Here is a 24124-nt window from a genome sequence, read left to right as displayed (position 1 = left end):
CTTCAACACGTCCCTCCCTTCTTTTCCAGGGGATGGAGTCGACTTTCTGTCTTGGTTTCTGAATGCTCTGCACTCAGCTCTAGGGGGCACAAAGAAGAAAAAGAAGAGTAAGTCATGTCATTTTGTGAAAGGGAGCTCTTTTTTGTTTGCTTTCTTTTAAGAACAGTTTGTACTTCCCATCTTTTTCTAATTTACAGTTTATCTTTTTGTGTTATGGTGATACCTGTGGATACATGGGCTAAATTTTGTTCCTGAATAGGCTGCTCTTCATTTTTCTTTATCAGTCTATGGTTATAGCCAGTGGCATTTTTAATAAATGGAAATAGATATAACTGTGCTCTAGAAACCCTGACCCAGTTTCAAACACCAGGACTGGGCAGCATGTTATAGACTTCTAGTCCTCTGTCTGTGCAAGAGTTAATATGAAGAGGACTCAGTAGATGGCTTGCCTGACTTACAAGTTGACTGGTAATACATACTAAAAAGCTAGTTTCTTGCCCCGAGCCTGTACTTGGAGAAATGAGGCTGGCTACCACACAGATTCTCATACTTTAAGTCCCTATGTCCCTTAGCATCCATGTTGGCTTAGCAGTAGTTAGACATTTTTCATGAATGCCAATTAGTTCAGAGACTGCTGAGCTAGGTGAATAATTTTGGAGACCTAATGCAGTTTTCTTCCTGTCTTCTTTCTGTGTTGTGATGCTCTTGATGTTTTCTTGATGTGAGAGTATGGCCTGGTGCCCTTTCTACTAGGTGGTCCTGCTCTTCTACCATGTGTCTTCAGCCTGTACACACCCTCTGAGTTCTCTGACTTGTGTCCTGTGAGGGTTCTAGAACCCTGTTGTAATTTTTGTCTTAGTTCTTTGGTTCTATTCTGCTTCTTTCTTGCCATTTTCCTTTTATGTCCAATGCATGATAAACATTGTTTCCCTTTGCAGGCAGCATGTGGTCATGGGAGGGTCCTTTGATGTGTAGTTGACCCTTGAACCAACATGGGGGTTGGGATACTGACCTCCTGTGCAGTTGAAAATCTGTGTGTAATTTTTGACTTCCCCAACTACTAATTGCCTGCTGTTAACTGGAAGCCTTACCAATAATATATACAGTTGATTAACACATAGTTTGTATGTTATATGTATTATTTTCTGTATTCTTACAATAAAAGAAGCTAGAGGAAAGAAAATGTTATTAAGACAATCATAAAATACATTTACGTGTTTATTTAAAAACATCTGCATATAATGGACCCACGCAGTTCAAACCCATATTGTTCAAGGGTCAGCTGTATCTTGTGCTTGTGAATTTTCTGTGATTCATAAATCTTCAGGCTCTGTAAATCATTCATTTCAAATGCACTTAAATTTTAAGGGCCAAGCCTTATGCTAGAGGGTCAAAGGGCCTTTTCTGGGGAAGATGAGCATAAAATTATTTATACAGATAGTTATAAAGGTACCATGGTGGTATATATTAAAAGGTACTTCTGTGTTTAGTGACAGTTTTGGGTCTTATGCTGGAAGCTGCTGGTTTATTCCAGAAGTTAGGACTATATTGTGGAAGTGCTTTCCAGCCTGACAGAACATTCTGATTTCTATTTGTACAGCTATTGTGACTGATGTTTTCCAGGGGTCCATGAGGATCTTCACTAAAAAGCTTCCTCATCCTGATCTGGTAAGTGGGTTGAATCTGAGTCTCAGACTGATTTATATTTCTAGGGGGATGTAGGGTTGACAAAGAGATGCTTAGAAAGTCCTCTTGCCCCAGGAATAGGGTCTACAAAAAAACTGCCAAGTGGTAGTTCCCTCAGGTTCCTAGTACATCAGTGTGTGCTTAAGTTTGGGAATTAGTAGTTGGATAGGATTTGCTGGTTTAAGTGGCCTGGCCACTAGGTGGTGCTGGTGTGTTTTTTCAGAAGCTCAGGCTTTCTAGATCATCTAAAAGCTTTTATTTATTTATTAAACAGTTTAAAATTTTTTCAATTACAGTTGGCATAGTTTCAGGTGTACCACGTGGTGATTAGACATTTATATAGTACGAAGTGATTACCCCAATAAATCTAGTACCCAGCCGACACCATACATAGTCATTACAATATTATTTACTCCCTATTCTGTACTTTACATCCCCATGACTATTTTGTAGCTACCAATTTGTACTTCTTAATCCCTTCCCGCTTTTTACCCACCTTCCCCAATCCCCCTCCCATCTGTCAACCATCAAAATGTTCTCTGAATGAGTTTGTTCCTGTTTTGTTCATTTTGTTCTTTAGATTCCACATGTAAATGAAATCATATGGCATTTGTCTTTCTCTGTCTGACTTACTCCTTCTAGGTCCATCCATGTTGTTCTCAAGGGGGCTTCTTTTATATGTCCCCAGTTGTGGGACTTCTGTTCATCTAGACTTCAGGCAACTCCCAATGATGGCTGTTCTGTATGTAGTTTAGTTGTAATTTTGATGTGGTTGTGAGAAGAGGTCAGCACAGCGTTTATCTACTCTGCCATTTTAACCAGAAGCCCCCTAAAAGCTTTTAAAATAGCCTGGTATTTAAGTAAAATCTCTCTGAAGATGGAAGCTCATCTGTCCTCGGCACTAATCTAATCAGGTGGCACTACTGCCCAATCTGTTGACTCCACTTCAATATGAAAGGAAGCAGATGTAAATAAAAACATTGTTTCTATCTGTGGTGGTTTCTTGCTGCTCACACTCCTTTCTCCCACCCTCCTTTTTCTTTTCACTCATTTTTAGCCAGCAGAAGAAAAAGAGCAGCTGCTCCATAATGATGAGTACCAGGAGACAATGGTGGAATCCACCTTTATGTACCTGACACTGGACCTTCCTACCGCCCCGCTCTACAAGGATGAGAAGGAGCAGCTCATCATTCCCCAAGTGCCGCTCTTCAATATCCTGGCCAAGTTCAATGGCATCACTGAAAAGGTGGCCCATTTGTATACCTGCTCTGCTAATATTTCTCTCCCTTGACTTTTTCATTTTCTTTTTATACTTGGAAATTGCCACATGTGTGTAATGAATTTATTATAAAGTGTATTGCCTTTAGTGAGCCTCCCAGACTCCATGCTTTTTCTAGCTGATCGCCCTCAACTCTTAGCTTGAATTACAGTGGCCTCTCTTACACCTCTTACATAATCCTTTAAACCTTCTGCCTCTGGTTAGATGGAGGAAAAAGGGATATTTAGCATAGTGGAAACTCACAAAAGTTGGAAAAACTCCCCTCTTTTAAAAAATATAACATCAATATGAAAGTGGAAAAAACCAACTAATATTTAAATAAAGTGAAATAATTTATTCTTACTGTATCAAGTTAAATGTTTCCTTTTATCTGCCGAGTTAACTGTTTCTTGGTTTAAGTCCCTTCTGCATCTTAGACAGATTATCCTTTTTTGATTCTTTACTGGAAGAATCTTTTTTTTTTAACCTTGACGCTTCATTCCATACCTTTTCTGCTCTTTTTATTAACCAAGGCTCTTGTTTTCAGATATTAAATACCAACAAAAGACTAAAGTAAAAGAGGAACTTTATTGGAAAGCACCTCTTAGGATCTTAGAATACTTGAGCTGAGCAGGATTTGGGAAGGATGGGAACTAGAGAAAGGGGTTCCAAGAAGTGGTAGTCTGTTGACTGTCCCTTATAAAGGCTGCCATTAACCTCATCTCAGCTGCTCCACTCTGCAGCTTCTGCTACTCTGCTCCAGGTTCCCAGGAGGGAGTTGAAAGATCTGCTCAAGGACCCTGTGAATAGGGAGCTTACTTTGAAGGGAGAATTATGAGCTAGGCAGCCACCCAAAGAAGTCTCTAAAACACACCTTTCCTAACCCCCATTACTCTTTCCATCTAACATCTAAGTTAGTTGTCAGGAACTGTTAGCAAGCGTAATAAGCAAAAACAAGGACAATTGCAGCTGCCTATGTTGCACACACATGTGTGTGCACACACACAAGCACAGAGATAGGTAACAATGATACCTAGAATAAAAGACCTGTTTCGTAGACTCCTTTTATTTTTGTGAGATGAAAGAGAGACCTTGGGGCTCATGTAGCTCAGTTTCTTTATTTTATTTGTTTGAAGTGACAGACCTGGGGATCTAAACTCATCTGACTTTTCAACTATGCCATTTGATCCCTATCACCACTCTTTGTTCGAACTTAATGATATTAAGATTCCCATGGACTCTTACTGTTGATTTAAATTTATTCTTACTATAGTATTACTTAAATTAGTATAAATGTAAACGCTATATAAATTCCTATACCTACAACTTTTAAGCAAGTATAAAATTATATACAAACAAAACTTTGAAATCAATTAAAGTGATTAATACTGTTGTTATAATGTGATGTTTAGCTAAAACCAAATTGCTTCTTGCTCTGTGAATGTGATACTGATGTCTATGGTGAAATTCTTGCCACCATCCCATGTTTTTTCATGAACTCCTGAGAAACCGTTGTAAGTTAAGCTGTGACATCATTTAGGTGTTAAAATGTGTCCATCCTTCACTAGTCTGAGATAATTAAAAATTGTGCTTCCTAATGTCAATTTGTGCATGGATACAAATGTGGGCAGTGAAGTCTCTTGGCATTTACTTGACTTTTTTTTTCATTTAATACAGTATTTTATTTCAGCCACACAGAGATGAGTTACTTCATAAAAATACAGAGACTTTTTTTTCCCAACAGTGCTTATACCTTTAGATGATAAGAAATTTACCTGTAAGAAGGTATGGCTGTGGTATATGTTCTAGAGATAGAAAGAAAGCTTTTACATCTCTCAGCTTAATGCTCTCGGCTTACTCGTCATGTGGCAGGGGTACTTGATTTTTAAAAAGTAACAGGTTTAGTGAGAGATGATTCACATATCATACAATTAACCAATTTAAAGTTTACAATTCAGTGGTTTTTACTGTATTCATAGATAAGTACAACCATCACCACAGTCAGTTTTAGAACATTTTCATCATCAACATTTTTTATCCTTTAGTTATCATCCCAATTCCCTTAGCTCTCCCAGCCCTAGGGAACTACTAATCTACTTTCTGCCTCTATAGATTTGCCTGTTCTAGACATTTCATATAAATGGAATCTCATACTATATAGTCTTCTTGTGACTGACTTCTTTCACTTAGTGTTATGTTTTTGAAGGTTCATCTGTGTTGTAGCATATATCATTCCTTTTGCAGCATAATAATATCTCATTGTTTGAATACATCATATTTTATTTGTTCATCAGTTGATTAGCATTTTGGGATTGTTTCCACCTTTTGGCTATTACAAATAATGCTGCTGTAAACATTAGTCTGCGAGTTTTGTGTAGCTGTGTTTTCACTTCTCTTGTGTGGACATTAAGGAGTGGAATTACTGAGTCATATGGTAACTCTTATATTTAGTCATTTGAGGAGCTGCCAGACTGTTTTCCAAAGTGCCTGCACTAGTTTGTATTTCCACCAGCAGTGTGTGTGTTCCAGTTTCTCTACATCTTCACCATTACCTGTTCTTATTTGTTTTGTGGATTATAGGTTTCCTAGTAGGTGTGAAGTGATATCTCATTATGGTTTTCATTTGTACTTCCCTGATGACTAATGATATTAAGCATCTTTTCATTTACTTGTTGAATATTTTCTTTTTTTCCTTGGTCAGTCTAGTTAAAAGCTTGTCTCTTTAAAGGACCAGCTTTTGGTTTCATTGATTTCTTAAATATCGCTTTTCTATTCTCTATTTCATTAATTCCTGCTCTAATATTTTTTGTTTCTTTTTTCTGCTTGCCTTAGGTTTAGTTTGCACTTTTTTCTGTTTTAGGTAGAATGTTATTGATTTGAGATCTTCTTTTTCAGTATAGGCATTTACAGCTTTAAATTTCCCTCTTAATTACTGCTTTAACTGCATCCCATAAGTTTTTATATGTATGCTTTGTTTAATTAATCTCAAATTATTTTGTAATTTTTCTTAATTTCTTCTTTGATTCATTGGTTATTCAGGAGTGTGTCGTTTAATTTCCTCATATTTGTGAGTTTCCCAATTTTCTTTCTGTTGTTGGTTTCTAGTTTCATAGAGAATTTACTTTATTATTTCTCTTCTAAATTTGTTGAGGTTTGTTTTATGGACTAGCATATGGTCTGTCCTGGAGAGTGTTCCACATGTCCTTGGGAAGAATGGACATTTTGTTGTTGCTGGTGGAGTGTTGCTGTTGGATCTTGTTGATTATAATTTTGTAATAATATTGCAATTTTCTTTCTTTGTTGATCTTCTGCCTAGTTGTTCTGTCCACTGTTAAAAGTGGGATATTAAAGTCTCCAGCCACTATTATTGAATTTTCTGTTTTCCTCTTGTTTTTGTCAGTTTTTGTTTCATGTATTTTTTTTTTCAGTCTCATTCCTACATCACTTCCCCTTCGGCAACCGTCAGCATGTTTTCTATATTTGTTTCCATTTTGTTTTGTTTATTCATTTTTGCTTTGTTTTGTTTTTAGATGCCATACATATCACTTAGCATAATATCCTCTAGGTCCATCCATGTTGTCGCAAATGGCAAGATTTCATTTTTTTATTGCTGAATAATATTCCTGTGTGTGTGTATGTGTGCACATCACATCATCTATTGATGGACATGTAATTTACTTCCATATTTCAGCTATTACTAGTAATGCTGCAGTGAACATAGAGCTGCATATATTTTTTTGAATTAATGTTTTTCTTTTCCTCAAATTAATACCAAGAAGTAGAATTTCTGGCTCATATGGCAGCTCAATTTTTAATTTTTTGAGGAATCTCCATTCTGTTTTCCATAGTGGTTGCACTAATTTACAATTCCACCAACAGTGTACAAGGGTTCCCTTTTTACTACCAGCACTTGTTATTTTTTGGTTTATTGATAATAGCCATTCTGACAGGGATGAGGTGATTTCTCATTGCGGTTTTAATTTTCATTTCTCTGATGATTAGTGATGTTGAGCATCTTTTCATATGTCTTTTGGCTATCTGTATGTCCACTTTGGGGAAATGTCTGTTCAGGTCCTCTGCCCATTTTTTAATTGGATTATTTATCTTTTTGGTGTTAAGTTGTATGAGTTCCTTATATATTTTGGATATTCACCCCTTATCAAATATATCATTGGCAAATAATCTTCTCCCATTCAGTAGGTTGTCTTTTTGTTTTGTTGGTGGTTTCCTTCACTTTGTAAAAACTTTTTAATATGATGTACTCCCATTTATTTATTTTTTTCTTTTGTTTCCCTTGCCTGAGGAGACATATCCAAATAGGTGTTGCTAGGAGTGATGTCAGAGAGTTTATTGCCTGTGTTTTCTTCTAGTTGTTTTGTGGTTCCAGGTCTTTTTTTTTTTTTTTTTAATCCAATTTAATTTATCGAACAAATGCCTGCTCAGTCATGAAATCAATTATTACAAGGCCAGCCATAGCCTCTCAGATATTTCTTTGGGTCTGTTTTGGTGGGTCACATTTATAATTTTGGATCAAGGAGGTGGTGGTGGGTAGTCCAGCAGATGTGGGGTGCAGTCCTGGCCCTATGACTTCCTCCCTGTGTGACCTTGGAGCTTCTCTGAGCCCTGGTTCCCTTTCAGGGTAGCAGGGGGCTTAAAGGGCTTCTCCTTCCAGTACAACCTCAGGTATCAGGTCAGATGTGTCAGCTGGGCAGGGGTGCCCCCGCACGGGCCACACTCGCTTTTGGGGCGTCTTGTCAACCCTCTGGTGCCAAATGAGGGTGGAGGAGAAGCTGAAGGCCGTGCTGCTGCAGCCGCACTTGTAGGGCTGTTCGCTGGTGTGCACGATGTGGTGCTGGATCAAGTAGGCGTGGTTGTGGAAGGCCTTGTTGTACTCGGGGCACGCGTACGGGCACACCCAGGTGTGTGTGCTCTGGTGCAGTGTGAGCTCCGAGCCCTGGCTGAAGGCCTTACACACTTGGCGTATGTGCGTGGCTGTTTGACTATGCGCATGCGCTGGCCGAAGGCTCGGCTGCATTTTGGGCAGGCGAAATGGTTTCTTCCCGGTGTATGTCACCTGGTGGTGCAGCGTGAGCACCAAGTGGTCGCAGTCCTCGCACTTCCATGGCTTCTTGCTAACCCCGACCTCTGTGTCCTTCCGCTCCGGGCTCTTTCCTGGGGCTCCGCGCCTCCGGGGCCTGCGGGCCATCTGGGTCACTGCAGGGCTTGGTCTGGTTCCCAGGACACCGCCGAGGTCACTACACTCCCTGGCACTGTCTTTGGCAGCTCTTTCCCGCGGGCCTCCAGCCATAACTGCTGGTCCTTGAACTGATCCTCAGGTGTCCAAGCTTCACTCAGCTCTGAGCTCTGGGCGGCAGCGATGGCCAGGAGTCCTGCCATCCCAGCTCCTGAGCTACTTACCAAGATTTCATGTCTTGGTACTGGATCTCGTGGTCTCAGGAGCATAAGGTCCTGTCCATGTCCCTCAGGCTGTGGCCCTGCTCTGGCCACTGTGCCTCAGTGGGTCCAGTGGGTATATACTGAGTTATATTCACAGTTTACACACCAGCAAAGGCACAAACTGATGGAGTCACCCACATACAAATGTGGGGGACGGACTTGTGCGGGGAATCATGGGCACGAAGTTGTGGAGTCATGCAGGTGCAAACACGGTGACACACAGGCAGGACTCACATGGCACATGCTGCTGGAGTGACGAATGTGACATATGAGGGGGGTGAGAAAGAGACACACACATTCACCTGTGGTTCCAGGTCTTAACGTTTAAGTGTTTAAGCCATTTTGAGTTGTTTTTGGTTTGTTTGTATGGTGTAAGAAAGTTGTCTAATTTCATTTTTTTGCCATTAGTACTTACTGAAGAGACTGTCTTTACCCCATTATATATCTTTGCCTCGTTTGTCATAGATTAATTGACCATAGAAGCGAAGATTTATTTCTGGGTGCTCTATTCCATTGATTTATATAACTTTTTATGCCAGGACCATCCTTTTTTGATCATTGTGGCTTTATAGTATAGTTTATCAGGATAGTATAGTTTATCAGGGAGTGTGATACCTCTTACTTTGTTCTTTTTAAAAACTCCTTCCATTCTTCGTGGTCTTGTGGTTCTATATAAATTTTAGGATTAGTTCTAATTCTGAGATGAATGCTTTTGGTATTTTAATAGGGAATTGCATTGAATTTGTATATACTGTTTTTAGGTAATAAGGACATTTTAACAGGATTTACCCTTCTAATACATGAGCCAAGGTGTATCTTTGCATTTATTTGTATCTTCTTCATTTTCTTTCTTCAGTGTCTTATAGTTTTCAGAGTATAAGTCTTTCACTTCTTTGGTTAAGTTTTTTTCTAGTTTATGCTTTTTGTTGTAAATGAGATTATTTTCTTAATTTCTCCTTCTGATCACTGTTGGTGTATAGAAACTCAACAGATTTTTGTACATTGATTCTATATCCTGCAACTTTACTGAATTCATTTATTAGTTCTAATAGTTTTCTGATAGTTTTTTGATGGAGTCTCTAGGGTTTTATATAGTATCATATCACCTGCAAGTAATAACACTTTTACTTCTTTCTTTCTGATTTGGATGCTTTTTATTTCTTTTTCTTGTCTGGTTGCTGTGGCTAGCACTTCCAATATTATGTTGAATAGAAGTGATAATGGTCATCTTATCTTTTTCCTGATCTTAAAGGAAAAGCTTTCAACTTTTTACTAACTGAGTATATTAGCGGTGGGTTTGTCATATACTTTATGACATTGAGATATTCCTTCTATACCCACTTTGTTGAGAGTTTTTAACCATAAAAAGATGTTGCATTTTGTGCCTTTTATGCACCTGTTGAGATGACCATATGATTTTTTAATCTTTTATTTTGTGAATGTGATGTGGATCGTTGATTGATTTGTGGATGTTGGGCTGTCTTTGCCCCTCTGGGATGAATCTCACTTGGTCATGGTGTGTAATCCTTTTACTGTATTGTTGAATTCAGTTTGCTAATATTATGTTGAGAATTTTTGTGTCTATGTTCATCAGGGAAATTGGCCTGGAATTTTCTTTTTTTGTAATATTTTTGTCTGGTTTTGGTATGAGGATAATGCTGACTTTATAGAATGATTTTTGGAAGTGTTCCTTTCTCTAATTTTTTTGAAATAGTGTAAGGATAGGCATTCTTTGAAAGTTTGGTAGAATTCATCTGTGAAGCAGTCTGGTCCTGGACTGTTATTTGTTGGGAATCTTTTGATTACTGCTTCAATTAGTTTCTTCTAGATTCTTGAATTTGTTGGTGTATAATAGTTGTAGTATTCTTTAATGATTCTTTGTATTTCCGTGATGTTGGTTGTAACTTTTCTTTCATTTATGATTTTATTTATTTGGGTTCTCTTTTTTTCCTTGAGTTTGGCTAAAGGTTTGTAATTTTTTGTTTGCTTTTCAAAGAACTAGCTCTTAGTATCATTGATCTTTTCTGCTTTTTAAAGTTCTGTTTTGTTTATTTCTGCCTTGAACTTATTTCCTTCCTTCTGTTTACTTTGGGTTTGTTTGTCCTTTTTCTAGTTCCTTCAGATGTAGAGTTAGATTGTGATTTTTCTTGAAGTACATCTGTATAGCTATGAGTTTCCTTCTGAGAACTGTTTTTGCTATATCTCATACATTTTGAAAAGTTGCGTTTTCATTTGTTTCAAAATAGTTTTTGATTTCCTGTTTGAGTTCTATGAGCCATTGGTGGTTTAGTAGCATGTTGTTTAGTCTCCACGTATTTAAATTTTTTCCATTTGTCTTTCTGTAGTTGATTTCTAGCTTCATACCCTTGTGGTCGGAAAGGATGCTTGATATGATTTCAATCTTCTTGAATTTACTGAAGCTTGTTTTGTGGCCTAATATGTGATCTGTCCTGGAAAATGTTCCATGTGCAGTTGGGGAAAAAACGTGTATTCTGTAGTTTTTGGATGAATGTTCTATAAATGTCTATTAAGTCGATCTGGTCTAATGTGACATTTAAGGCCATTATTTCCATATTAATTTTCTGTCTGGATGATTTATCCATTGGTGTGAGTGGGGTATTAAACTTCCTTAGTATTATTGTATTACTGTACATTTCTTCCTTTACATCCGTTAATAATTGCTTTAAATATTTAGGTGCTCCTATGGCTGGGTATGTGGATGTTTACAATTTATATATCCTTTTGGATTGGCCCTTTATAGTTATGTTATATTTTTGTCTTTTTTTACATTTTTTGTTTTTAAAGTTTATTTTTTCTGATATGAGTATTGCTACCCCAGCTTTCTTTTTGTTTCTATTTGCATGGACTATCTTTTTCCATCACTTTACTTTCAATCTCTATGTCTTGATTTAGGGTGAGTCTCTAGTAAGCACTATATAGATGGGTCATGTTTTTTAATACATTCAGCCAGCCTATGTCTTTTTATTGGAGCATTTAACCCATTTACATGTTAAGTATGTACTGATTACCATTTTGTTAAATTTTTTTTGTTATTTTTTAGTTCCCTTCTGTTCCTTTCTTCTCTTGACTTCTTGTGGTTTGCTGGTTTTCTTTAGAATTTTCCCTTCGTTCTTTTCTCTTTATTCTTTGTATATCTTTTGGAGGTTTTTGGTTTGTTGTTACCATGAGGTTTATATATATCATCCTATATCTGTAGCAGTCTATTTTAAGCTGACAGACATTTGAGTTCTAATATATTCTATAAAGACTACATTTTTACTTCCCCCTCCATGCTTTGTTATTGATGTCATGTTTTAGACCTTTTTGTATAGTGTATCTCTTAACTACTTATAGTTTGAGTTTGATATATTTTTTTTGACCTTTGCAATAGCTTTTTAAATGTCCAATTCACTGTATTTATTAAATATTTGGCTTTGCGTGAGGTTTTTTTTCCTTTCTCATATTTTTTTATTTCCGGTAATGGGCTTTCTTTATCTGCTTAAAGGAAACCTTTTAACATTTTTTTTTTTTTGGTAAAACTGGTTTAGTGGTGATGAATTTCTATAGTTTTTGCTTGTCTGGGAGACTCTCTCTCCTTCAATTCTGAATGATAACCTTGCTGGGTAAATTATTCTAGGTTCCTTTCCTTTCAACACTTAAAGATGTCCTATACTCCCTTCTGTCCTGTAAAGTTGCTGCTGAGAAATCAACTGATAGCCTTATCGGGTTTCTTTTGTCTATTATTTTTTGTTTTCTCCTTGCTTCAAGATTGTCTTTTCATCTTTAACTTTTGCCATTTTAAATATAGTACGTCTTGGTGTGGGTCTCTTTGGATTCATTGTATTTGGAACTTTTTGTGCTTCCTGGACTTGGATGTCTGTTTCCTTTCCCTATTTCTTCCTTGCAATGCAAATGTTCGAGTGCTTGGTGTTATCCTAGAGATCCCTTATAAATTATCGTGTTTTTAAAAATTATTATTATTCTTATTTTTTGCTGTTCTGTTTGGTTGATTTCCACTAGCATGTTTTCCAGGTAGCTCATCTGTTCTTCTGTGTTACCTAATCTGTTGTTGACTCCTTCTAAAGTGTTTTTTTTTTATTTCATTTCGGTTGTTCTTCAGGTCTACTTGGTTCTATTATACTTTCTAACTCTTTGTTGAAGTTCTTCCTAAGTTTCTCTGTTTCACTCTCAACTTTGGTGAGCATCTTATGCCCATTTCTTTGAACTCTTTATGATGCAAATTATTTTTGTTTACTTAGGGTCTTTTTCAGAAGATTTTTCTTGTTCCTTCATTTGGAGATATTCTTTTGTTTGACTATCTATATTTGTTCATATGAATTAGACAAAATAGCTATCTCTTCCAGTCTTGAAAAAGTGTCCTTATGTAGATATGGCCCGTGGGTAGGCTGTTTGTGCTGGGTGTTTTTGGCAGGCCAGTAAGAACCCAGTGGATGCCTAAGGTGTCCAGGGCACTGGTCTACTGAGCTGGAGTGACTCTGGGTAGGAAGGCCAGGTGTGTGTAGTAATGCCCTGTTGATCCTGCTTGCTCCCTTTGTGTGGGGTCGAAGTGGGCTTAGGAGATGTGTCCAGGAATGCAATGTGGTGACCTTGCAGGTTGGCTACAGCACCAGGATAGAGCTCCTGTCTACCCTGTCAAGGTGGAGGTGGATGTAGGCAATGGCGTTCACCAGACCTCCGACCCTGGAAAAATTCCACAGTCCCTAGAGAGTTCCTGCAGCATTCCAGCCTTCTGTACACAGACTTGTTTGTTGAACCAAAAGTGGTATTGTGAAGAAGTGACCTCTGTGTAGGCTTTATGTGCTGGGTAGATTTGGGGCAGGCACTTATAGTGCCTGGGGCACTAGCCTGCTGGGCTGGAGCAGCTTCCAATAGGGATGTCAGGTCCACAAGGCCTTGTTATTCCTGCTTGCTCCCTTTGTTTGGAGGCAAAAGGCCCTGGGCAGGATAGTTGGGAACACACTGCATAATCTTGCAGGTTGGTCAAAGCACCCAAAGAGCTCTCAGCCACCCCATCGCAGTGTAGGGGATCATAAACAGTGGTGCTCACCAGCTCCTCCAGCCTAGAGAGTTCCCACAGTTTCTGAAGGACTCCCATGGTTTCTCAGCTGTCCCTCTTAGGTCTCTTCAGTTTGTTCAGAAGCTGTTCATTCAGCCCTTAGTTGTCTCCAAAAGTAATTGTTCTCAATATACGTGTATATTTGAATCACTGATGCAAGGAAGCTTGTTCAGTGTCCTCCTATGCTGCCGCCATCTTGAACCTCCCATTGCTTCATGTATTTTGGGCACACGCTGGAAACTTAGTCTCAGCAACAGGTAGCCGGGGGCGGAATGAGAAATGCTGACATCCTGCCTCTTTTGGGAAGGTAGTCCTCTGGGAGCTAAGGGGAGAGAGCCCTGTGTTGTCAGCTTTACCAGTCTGGAGAGAATTTCCCTCTCACTGAGTTAGGAGAGAGAGGAAGAGACAGGCCTTAGTTCAGATACCATAGACTCTCATATTTCTTACTGAATTAGATTTACTAACATTTTAGAAAAAAAATTAGAAAACATTTTCTTTAATAAATGTTTCTTCATTTGCTTTATGCTCTTAGGACCATTTCAAGAGAATTTAAATGGTGGTGGTGGTGGTGGTGGTGGTTTTTTTTTTTAAATACTTTTTACTAGTTTTATTGGTGAGCAGTTCTTTGGAGCTCCTCATGCTGTAATCCTGGAAGTGAAACTCTTACTTGATATTTTAGAAGGTCATCATTCAGGTGGTTTTGGAGTATATGTATCCTAAATTAGTTTTTTGGTATCTTAGTTTTAAATTAAAATGTTTTCCTGGGAAACTTGGGAGTCCCTAAAGAGATCTCTTGTTACCTCCAGAACTCAGCTACTCCGGAGAGAGATGTTCTCATTGGCGTTTATTCTCTGGTTATTAGTTTTTTACTCCTGTCACTTAGCTTTTGCTGTACTAAATTGTGTTGTGTTAAGGAAAAATAAATTTATATGCACTAGCTTTTAAACCTCTTGGGCTTAGGAGATTGTCCTGGGTCCTCCATCACTCCATCTCCTCAAACATGCTGAATAAGTCCTCAGTAAATGTTGCTTGATATATTGCACTTGACCCACAATTCTTGAGACCTTTGAGGAGGAAGGAATGTGAGCTGTGTGTTGATACCTCTGCTGAAATACCCTCAATGATGAGGGTTTCTCACTGCTTCAAAAGTACCTGTTCCATGGGTGCACACATCTAATGGTCAGAAGTTCTTCCTTATTTTGATTTAAGTGAGACTTTCTTGGTTTTAATTCTACAGCTTTTAACAAATCCTCTTTTTCATTTGACAGTTTCGTTTTCTTTGTAGGAACGGATACCACATTATTGTGGTTAGAGTTCAATAGTATGATCATGTGCTGGTTGAAACACAGCCCACAATTGAGGATTTTAGCCTTAGCCAAAGTGCTATTCCTGCCTTGTATGTGGTTTCTGGGATTAGGTGTCTTGTGAATTCTAAGTGTAAGGCAAAATTATATTAAAAAACAAAAACAAAAACTCATGCCCTTGCTCCAATACTCCAGCACTAATTTGATAATTTTATATTTCTAGGAATATAAGACTTATAAGGAGAACTTTCTGAAGCGCTTCCAGCTTACCAAGCTGCCTCCATATTTAATCTTCTGTATTAAGAGATTCACTAAGAACAATTTTTTTGTGGAGAAGAATCCAACTATTGTCAACTTCCCTATTACGTGAGTATTACCCTGCCTTCCTCCCTATCTTCCTCTTGGGAGTGAGCCTGAATTTCTTTTTGTATTTTGTACCACTATTAATTTTGGACTACTTAGTTGGAGATTGCAAGTAACAGAGCCTACCTATACTACATAAGGGTTTTTATTGGAAGGCTACAAATATATCAGGGGCCTCAAGGATAAATGTTTACCCGGAGGCAGTCATCCTTTTACCTTTTCTCTTGTGGCTTGTTGGGAATTGTAGTCCTTTAATGTAGGGAAAAACAGTCGATGAAGGTAGGGTAGGACAGGTAGTAGGGAAGAATGGTTGATTAAAGTAGGATAGGACAGGTAGGATTCTGTCTGGCTTTGAAGATAATCCTGAGCAGTTAGAGTATGTCTATCTATTTGCTGGTCCTCGCATCTTCTTGCACACTGTAGTTAGGAATGGACAGTGGGGATGACACCACTGATTTGTTTTCTCGTCTTGGAGTCCTTCTGTCTTATTTTTTCTCCAGAGGGTGAAGTCTGGAATATGTCCAATTTCTTCCTAATAATGAGGAAGTTATAAATTTTGATGTATAGTCTTATTTTATGTTTACCATACCGTTGTTTTTCTTTAATGAACATTTATTAGTATTTTAAAGGAAAGTGGGAGGTGTTGTACCAGGTGCTTTTGCTTTGCCACCTTCTAATTCAGAAAGTTCCTGCAAGACCCTTTTCGGGGTAGGCAGTTGGCTTTAAGTTCTAAAGAGACACTCTTTAGAGTATCTTTTTCACATTCTGAAGAAGACATCTCAGAACATGGAGAAACCTGGTGGCACAGTTGGCAGGAAGAAGTATAGGTCTCTGTTTGCTGGCCTTTAGCTAATGTAAGAGCAGAGCCCTAAGACAGTTTCTTAGGATTTGGATGGATATATGATAGGATTAACATGATGCTTAGCTCAATAGTATTTTTTTTAAAAACTTCACAAAGTAGTTTGGAAGTCGTAGTGGACAAATGCTGATCTCTTTTCTTTCTCCCTCTATCCTCTTCCATTACCTGGTTGCCCAAACTATACCAGGACGGCCAATTTTCTCCTTTGGAAACAGTTGCAGTTCTTAACTCTGTGTGGTATTTAAGAGGGTAGTATCTAAACTTAAAGAGATGGGTTTTGGGCTGTCCTGGCTGTGTGACGTTGGCCAAGTTATTTGCATACTTTCTGGATGTATTGTCTCATGGATAAAATGAGAGGCTTGAGCTAGATGAGCCCTAGGGGTCCTTCCAGGTATAACATTTTGTTATTTCTGATTTCATGATTACCAAGAATCTGAGAACAGCGAGGGGTAAGAATATAAAACTTTTGTAGTTAGAAATAAAGAATTTCTCTTTCTCTTTCCCCACACTTTTCTTCCTATTCTTCACTACCATCTTGTTTGTGTGACAAGTAGAATTAAATTGGGGATGTGGAGGCCAGCTTTCTGTTACCTTTAGTGGGACCATAGAGGAGATTTCTTTGAAAATCTGCATATCAGAGTTTTATTTTAGATCTGGACTGTTGTGAATTGCCACAGTCTCCAGTCTGTTCCTGGTAGGAAGGGGTACTCTGGTCTCCAGGGCAGCAACAGAGGAAAGAGGACTGTGTATGGGTAGTAGTTCCTGCTCAGTCACCACAGAAATTTGCTTACCCCATTAGTTTCTTTTATACTGGGCCTGGACAATGTTCAGAAGGCTTACCTTGGAGAAGCTGAGAAAAAGATTACAGGTGCTCTTTAAACAACATGGATTTGAACTGCGTAGGTCTACTTACGCTTGCATTTTTTTTTTTTTTTCAACAAATATACAATCTGCTGTTTGTATCCCAGAGTTTTACATCTGGGAGTTAATGAACCTTGGATTGAAAACAGTATTTTCAATCTATGGTTGGAAATCCAAGAATGCGGAGGGCCTACCGCATGCATTGTTCCAGGCCATTTTATATAAGGGACTTGAGCATCCCCAGATTTTGGTATCTGCAGGAGGGAACCAGTCCCCTGCAGATACCAAGGGATGATTATATTTAAGTTTTTGGGGAGTCAAAAAATTATACGTGGATTTTCAGTTGTGCAGGGGATCAGCATGCCTAACCTCCACATTGTCTGTGCTTCATGACTAGTCAGCCTTTTAGAGAACATCAAATTGTGTGACTAATTCTGGAAACCTGTACTTTACTGTATGTACTGTAATTACTTTTAGAAAAATTGATTTTAGATTAGCAAAGTCCTCACTTTTTGAAAAGGACCCTCTTCATACCTAATTCTTCTCCTGTGTTTTATTCATAACACATCTTGTTTTTACCAGAGATTTATCAGACTTGCAATAATTAGATGCCCTTTGTTCATTTAGAGATAGGGTTTTTGGAGCACAGGTTTAAAGTTTCAGTTCCAGCTAATTATTCTCTAAATTGGACTGTTCTGATTGGGAGATGAGTATGGTTTGCTCCTTTGGCTGTTATCTAAAACATAATGATGTAATGTATATTCATTCCCTTTTGCCACTTAAACAGTTTTGGTTCAGCAACAAAAACTTGAGTGTAAAGACTCCTGAAGATTTCTCAAGGAACTCATTTAAACAAGTCCCGACAGCTGTTGTTGAAGCAAAGGAGACGAGAACGTGGAAAGCCAGCTCTTAGCAGCCGGCAGGCAGTTTGGTTATTTAGAGCTCACATAGATTTCTTAAGACTCACATCTCAACCATCTTTAACAGTGAATATGTACTGCAGTCTATATGGGACACTGTCATTTTATAGAAATAAATAGCTATCATAACACATAGAAAGCTACGTAATATAATTAGAACAAAGTTGCATATTTGTTTATATTTCTCATATGGCTAAAGATATTGAACATCTTTTTATGTGCTTTTTGGCATATTTTTGTCCTCTTTGGTGAAACGACTGTTCATGACTTATCCCATTTTATAATTGGATTGTTTGTTACAAGGTTTACATTGAAAACATTTGTATTTTTAGACAGGTGATATATTCAGTCTAATATTCAAAGGGAGATAAATATCTAGAAGTGACCAGTGGATGTATCCTCTGTTAGCATTTCTTGTGAATCCTTCCAGGGATAACATTATTGTGTGTCATGTTATGAGTGGTAGCACATCAGACAGTTTACAGAAATTAGAAGTATGATAGTCTCTTATTCCACCTTATGTTATTTAAATTTTTATAAATATTTGTAGGCTACAAAAGGATATATTTTTCCTAACATTATGTAGTTAACGTATTCTCTTAATAGTCATAGTAATTGTCAGCCTATTTTCCTCTTAAACTATTTGAAAGTTCTTAATAACCGTCTTTGCATGATCTTCACAGCATTTATTATAGCACTTTGTTCTGCAATGACCAGTATACATTTAATACTTCAACTGATGGATAGAGTTCAATAAATAAAACACAAAAAGAGCTTTTATTCCAGGTATAGCAAGAATGCTTTTCTGTGTTTGGAAGTGAATGTTCAGATATTTAAAATAAATTTGATGTTTCTAAGTCCCAATTGAAGGAGCCTAGTCAGTAATTTCTTTTGGCAACTAGAACTGAGAAATTTGGAAGCTGTGGGGTAGCCAAGGTGGGTCATATAAAAAAGAAAAAGCCGGTCTACAAAAGGAGGGAGAAGAATAAAGCTGATGTCAAAAGCAAGGAAGAGGGCAAGTAGCTCTCTTAGGTCCTGTTTCTTTTCCTGTGCCTAGTTCCAGCTGCATTACCTAGTCTGAAAACCTTGAATAAATTTCTCTTTTGTGCTTAAGCTACCTTGGGTTGGTTTCTGTTACTTGTAACTATTCTACTTGGCTAAAAGAAAGATAATCAAAAAAAGAAGCAAGGCCCTAGAAAATTGAAGAAAAAAATAAATTGGAATGACCTGCCTGGTTCGCTATATTGAAGTTGTTACTGTGATTACACACAGTGGCAGCGTACGCAGTCACGTGGTCAGGCCTTACACAGCCTGAGGCCGGAGACCAGGTGTTTCCTGAGCACCACTGCTGTGGCTGATTCCCAGGCCTGGCAGAGGATGCGGCAGTTCCACCTGTTGTCTCACTCCTCACCATCTTAGAGACGATCACTCTTACTCTCATAGCATAGAAGAGCCTTAGGCTGAGTAACCTGCTTAAACAAACACAGCTCCGAAGAGGTCGAGCCCTGATTCTAGTTCAAGTTCAAATGACGAGGCCCTGCACTTTTGACTGCTAGACATGCTTTTAAAATGTGCTTTCCCCATAGATCCAGTCTTTCTAGTTTGACTCATTTTTATGTCAGATTACACAAATATAGGCTTCCTTGGGTCCGCAGGCCTACCTTGATCCAAAGTCTTAAAATAGGGTACAACAGCTTTGTGATCCATTTGTGTAGGACAGTTTCCCTAAGTTGGTAGCCTTTGTGTGATCTTCTGGCTTTATTTTCATCATCACCAGAAATGTGGATCTGAGAGAGTACTTGTCTGAGGAAGTACAAGCGGTACATAAGCACACCACCTACGACCTGATTGCCAACATCGTACATGATGGCAAGCCCTCCGAGGGCTCTTACCGGATCCATGTGCTTCATCATGTGAGTAGTGCTGACGTCCTGTGGCACAGACTAGCCAAAACAAGTGTTGTTGTTTTGGCATTTCAGAGAGCAGTTCTCTTCAGTTTGCTCTTTCTTTACCTTGACTGGGATTCTGCAAGTGATAGAGCTGTCAAGTAGTTATTTTAAGGTAGTGGTTCTCAATTTTGGCTGCACATTGGAGCCTGGGGAGATTTTAAAATCTTGATATCTGGGCACCACCCCAGGCTGGTTACATTAGAACCATGTAATTTGTGCCTGTTGGTTTTCAACTGTGGTAGAGGCCAGGGATGCTGCTAAAAATCCTACAATAATGCATAGACAGCCCGCATAACAGAATCATCTGGCCTAAAACATCAGTCAGGGTTAAGAGACCGCATTAGATTATCTGGAGATGGGACTGAGGTATCACTGATGTTTTAAAGTTCCCCAGGAGATTCCACTGTCCTAGACTGGAGCCTTACACTGAAAGTGGGATCCTCAGACCAGCAGCACTGACATCATGAGAACATTATTAGAAATGTTCCACCCAGATCTCTGAATCGGAAGCTGCATTTTAACAGACCCTCTGATATGAAGTTAAAGTTTACAGAGTATTGGTCTGGAAGTTCCCTTTTAGCTAAAAAATTTGTGAATTTGTCTCAAGCTAGAAATGGATGACACATGTACTTAAGGTATATTTGGTATTGCACAGATTATTAGCACAGATTATTCTAATTGATTAGTCGTCTGGGACTTTGGGTTTAATAACTAGCTTCTGTTTACCCAGCGCTGTACTGTGCACTGGAAAGTATGCCAAGTGTTTAATGTGTGTTCATCTCATCCATATCCTTAAAACACAACTTCAATACAGGTGTTAGTACCATCATTTTACAAATAAAGAAACTTAGGCTGAATTTGAGTAATTTATCTACTGAAGTCAGTAGAATTGGGATTTGAACCCAGAGATTTGGTTTCACCATGTTCTTAATCAGACCTTGAACTGGGAACAGGGACTTGATTATGTGATCTTGAGCTTTTATTATGTTTCCTATATTCTGAACTATTGGAGTATCTGGACTATGTATATTCTGTAGTGTCTGTCTTTGGCATTCCTTAGAAGTTTGGATGGGTAAGGCAGGTGAGGTTCTGGAAGTGCCTCTACTGTAATCCAGAAACCTCTTTTCCCCTTGTTTATGGAAACATGAAGTGAGGTAGATTTTGCTGGACTGGTTTTGTAGGCCAAATAGAGTGAATAGTACGATGGACAGTGTCCACCAAGGACACTTTTTCTTGACTGAATGTCGCTGTGTTCTCTAGGGTGGGGGAGTAGGAATGTCCACTTTTAGTCTAATAGTTAACACTGCACCTCCAAGGTGACTGTGTACAGTCTGTCAGTTCTGAGCAGCAAAGAGATATCTTAGGTGAAGAGAGGACTTTTTATTTTTTCTCTTTATTGTCTACCTAAATTTTAAAAGGTATGCAGTGATTGGACTCCATTTTACTTACAGGAATCCTCAGAAGGAATTGTGTTTGCCAATATCAACACCCTAAAAACTCTTGGAATTGAGTGATGCCTAGCAGAGGTCATGCACCCTCTTACTTATGACTCTTGTTGGGTGATAGTCTAGTGGCTCTTCTGATTTCCTTACTTCTGACTGTAATCCCTTCCTTGTATTACCCTTTTGGTTTTAGGGAGCAGACTAACCCAGCCCTTAATACTTTTTTCAGGGGACAGGCAAGTGGTATGAATTACAAGACCTCCAGGTGACTGACATCCTTCCCCAGATGATCACGCTGTCGGAAGCGTACATTCAGGTGGGTTGGCCACAGACTTGGGTCAGTACTGAGTAGATGGGTTTTGGGGTCAGTGAGAGTAATGGTGTGTGTGGAGGCAGGAAGTGGGATTGAGTCAGAGCCTTGGTTAGGCTGGGTGCCTGTTGAGATACACTGAGGAGTGAGATTTTATGGCCTTGAAAGTGCAGGAGCGATTTTCAGAGAAGAGAAGAGTAGGGAAGTATGGACGATTTATGAGTGAGCAAAGAGGTTATGTGTATGACCAGGTCAGTTTTGCAGAGGCGTGTGATCTCGTTTCAAAGAGGAAGAACCTGGAATTATCAGGACACCAGCTAGGAGTCGGCTCTGAAACTTATCTCAGTTTTCTACACAAAGTTAGCACTCTTTGTGATCCTGCAGCATTTTCTACATGTCTTTATTGGAGCGCCAGTAATGGTGTTATTTTAAGTGTCTTCTTTATTTGGTTGAGAGCTGGTGGACCAAAGTGTCTCTGTGTTCTCTTTATAGCTACCCTTGTACCTGGCAAAGAAGGAGACTAAGAAACAGCCATAGCTTTGTGAAAAAAAAAGGGAGACCCTTCTCATCTTGGAGATAACTCTTAGCAACTTTGTCTAAGGTCATAGGCTTGACAATAAGGTCTTTTTAGAAAGGGAGTTTGGAATGGGAAGTAAGAAAGATGGGGATGGGTGGAAAAGTGAAAACTGAATGAAAGGGAATTTTCTGAAAGATTATTAGTTTCAGAGGACTTAGTAAATATGTAAGTAGAGCAACATGCTGTCCATTACCTAGGTTAGAATAGGTATTTGATAAATATTTGTAGATTGCCGTCTCCTAAATATCTATTGTATTAATTTCTTACAGATTTGGAAGAGGCGAGATAATGATGAAACCAACCAGCAGGGGGCTTGAAGGAGGAGTCTAGGGCTTTGCTTGGCAAGGCTTTGGCTGAAGATATAAATAAGAATACTGAAGCTATAACTTAACATAGGCTGACTAGCACATCCCTTGGACCAGCCTAGTTTTTATGGGTTTTAGTTCACAGCAGAGCATAAGAGGGCCCACCCTAGGATGGCTCTGTGCTGTCACTCAGCTGTTCTTCGATCAGTTTATTGTAAATCGATGTTCCTTTTTCCTTTCTGTCTAGCTCCCCTTTAGCTTTAGCAGAGGCCCAGAACTCTTTTACAAATATGTGTAATTCATTTCTGAGCAGCTGGGAGTATCCAAAGGACAAGATAATTTCTTGTAAGCATCAGAGCCTCAGGAATAAGAATATGAAACCAGTAATATCCTTCTTCCATCATAGGTAGATAGTTTTCCTGGGTTCTCTTCACTTCCTGATGTTTTCTTGGAATTGAATTAAATATTTTTCTGTTTTTAAACCAGCCTCACAAACTGTTTACAATCTGTCATCTGGTGGACATCATGCTTGTGTCTTCCTGTCTGCTTGGTGTGTCAGTTAGGATGCATTTGTCTCTAACAAAATAATCTGATTAAAGGTAATAAATTACAGTGATACTTAATAAGAAATCTGGAGGTATGTGGTTTCAGCCTGTAGTGCAGGGCCGTGTGAGCGGGGAGGGAAGGATGGTAGGAAGAGCATCTGACTGCATGCAATTCTGAGAGTCTCAGCCAGGCTGAGACTGGGAGCCCAGAGCAAAGATTGCCTGTCAGAAGAATCAAACAAAATGGCTTTCGTCAAGCTCAGTCATTGATTAGGAGCAGCGTGGAGAAGTGTGACCTTGGCCTGAGCACTGTGGTTGATCTGAAGATGTGGGATAGCTGAAGACACGACAGCTCATGGCAGGCAGTCAACTACAGCAAATTCTCTTAAAGAGGGGTGGGAGCCGTGCACCTCTGGCTGCCACCCTTTACTTCTGGGACACAATACTGTCCTTATTTCCTTCTACTTCTCTGACAGTTTCAATATTTCCTTTGCAGGCTCATCTTCCTCTATCCAGCTATTAAAAGTTGGCATTCCTCAAGCTGGGCCCTCTTTTCTCACCGTTTACTTTTTCCCTGGGCCATTTCAACTATGCCTGTAGCTTCACTTATCACTTTAAGGGAGGTGGCTCCATTCTTAATCCCAGACTTCTCTGAATTTGAGAATTTAGAGCCAACTGCCTACGTGATATATTTTGGGTGTCTTCAAAGTCAACTCAGATTCAACATTGTTCAAAACCGAGCTTGAGTTTTCCCCTCACACATGGCCCCTTTCCAGTGGTTTCTGTGTAGGTTCCACCATTCATCCAGTTATATAAACTGAACATTTATCTTTCCCTCCCTCTCACTTCCCTTGTCTAATCTGTTACCAAGTCCTATCAATTTTATTTTCTGTTTTTTGAATTTTCCCACTTTTCATTCTCTGCAACTGTCTCGTCTAAGCTAGTGTCAGCTTAATCCAGGTCTAATCAGGAGAGAGAAACCATACAATAATTAGGAAAAATATCACTTCAGGAATTAACTATAATGGGATTGGCGTAACCAGAGATTGACTAGTAATAAGAAAATTTTAAAGAATGTAGGAATAGCAGATAAAAGGTACAACTACTACCCCTAGGGCTGACATAGTGTCCAAGGCTGAGATTAAGGCCTTGCTGAAAATCCTCCCCCTGGAACCTGTCAGAGATATGCTCTCTAGTGTGTTAGGAAAAGC

General features: G+C 38.9%; 1 protein-coding gene across 2 annotated transcripts in view; it reads left to right on the top strand.

Moving 5' to 3' along the window:
- Positions 1-22853, top strand: part of USP39 (ubiquitin specific peptidase 39) — a 33741-nt gene extending 10888 nt beyond the window's left edge. For both annotated transcript variants that reach the window (XM_011369826.1, XM_023536409.1), the window contains exons 7-13: positions 30-107; positions 1601-1668; positions 2744-2932; positions 15006-15148; positions 19563-19698; positions 21406-21492; positions 22333-22853. In XM_011369826.1, coding sequence (XP_011368128.1) covers positions 30-107; positions 1601-1668; positions 2744-2932; positions 15006-15148; positions 19563-19698; positions 21406-21492; positions 22333-22380 — 749 coding nt within the window. In that variant the 3' untranslated portion in view covers positions 22381-22853. The remainder of the gene's footprint in view (positions 1-29; positions 108-1600; positions 1669-2743; positions 2933-15005; positions 15149-19562; positions 19699-21405; positions 21493-22332) is intronic.
- The last annotated feature ends 1271 nt before the right edge of the window (positions 22854-24124 follow it).

Source organism: Pteropus vampyrus, unplaced genomic scaffold (genome assembly GCF_000151845.1).
Source record: "Pteropus vampyrus isolate Shadow unplaced genomic scaffold, Pvam_2.0 Scaffold156, whole genome shotgun sequence".
NCBI classification, from domain to species: domain Eukaryota; kingdom Metazoa; phylum Chordata; class Mammalia; order Chiroptera; family Pteropodidae; genus Pteropus; species Pteropus vampyrus.
This window is presented reverse-complemented; position numbering and strand designations above follow the sequence as displayed.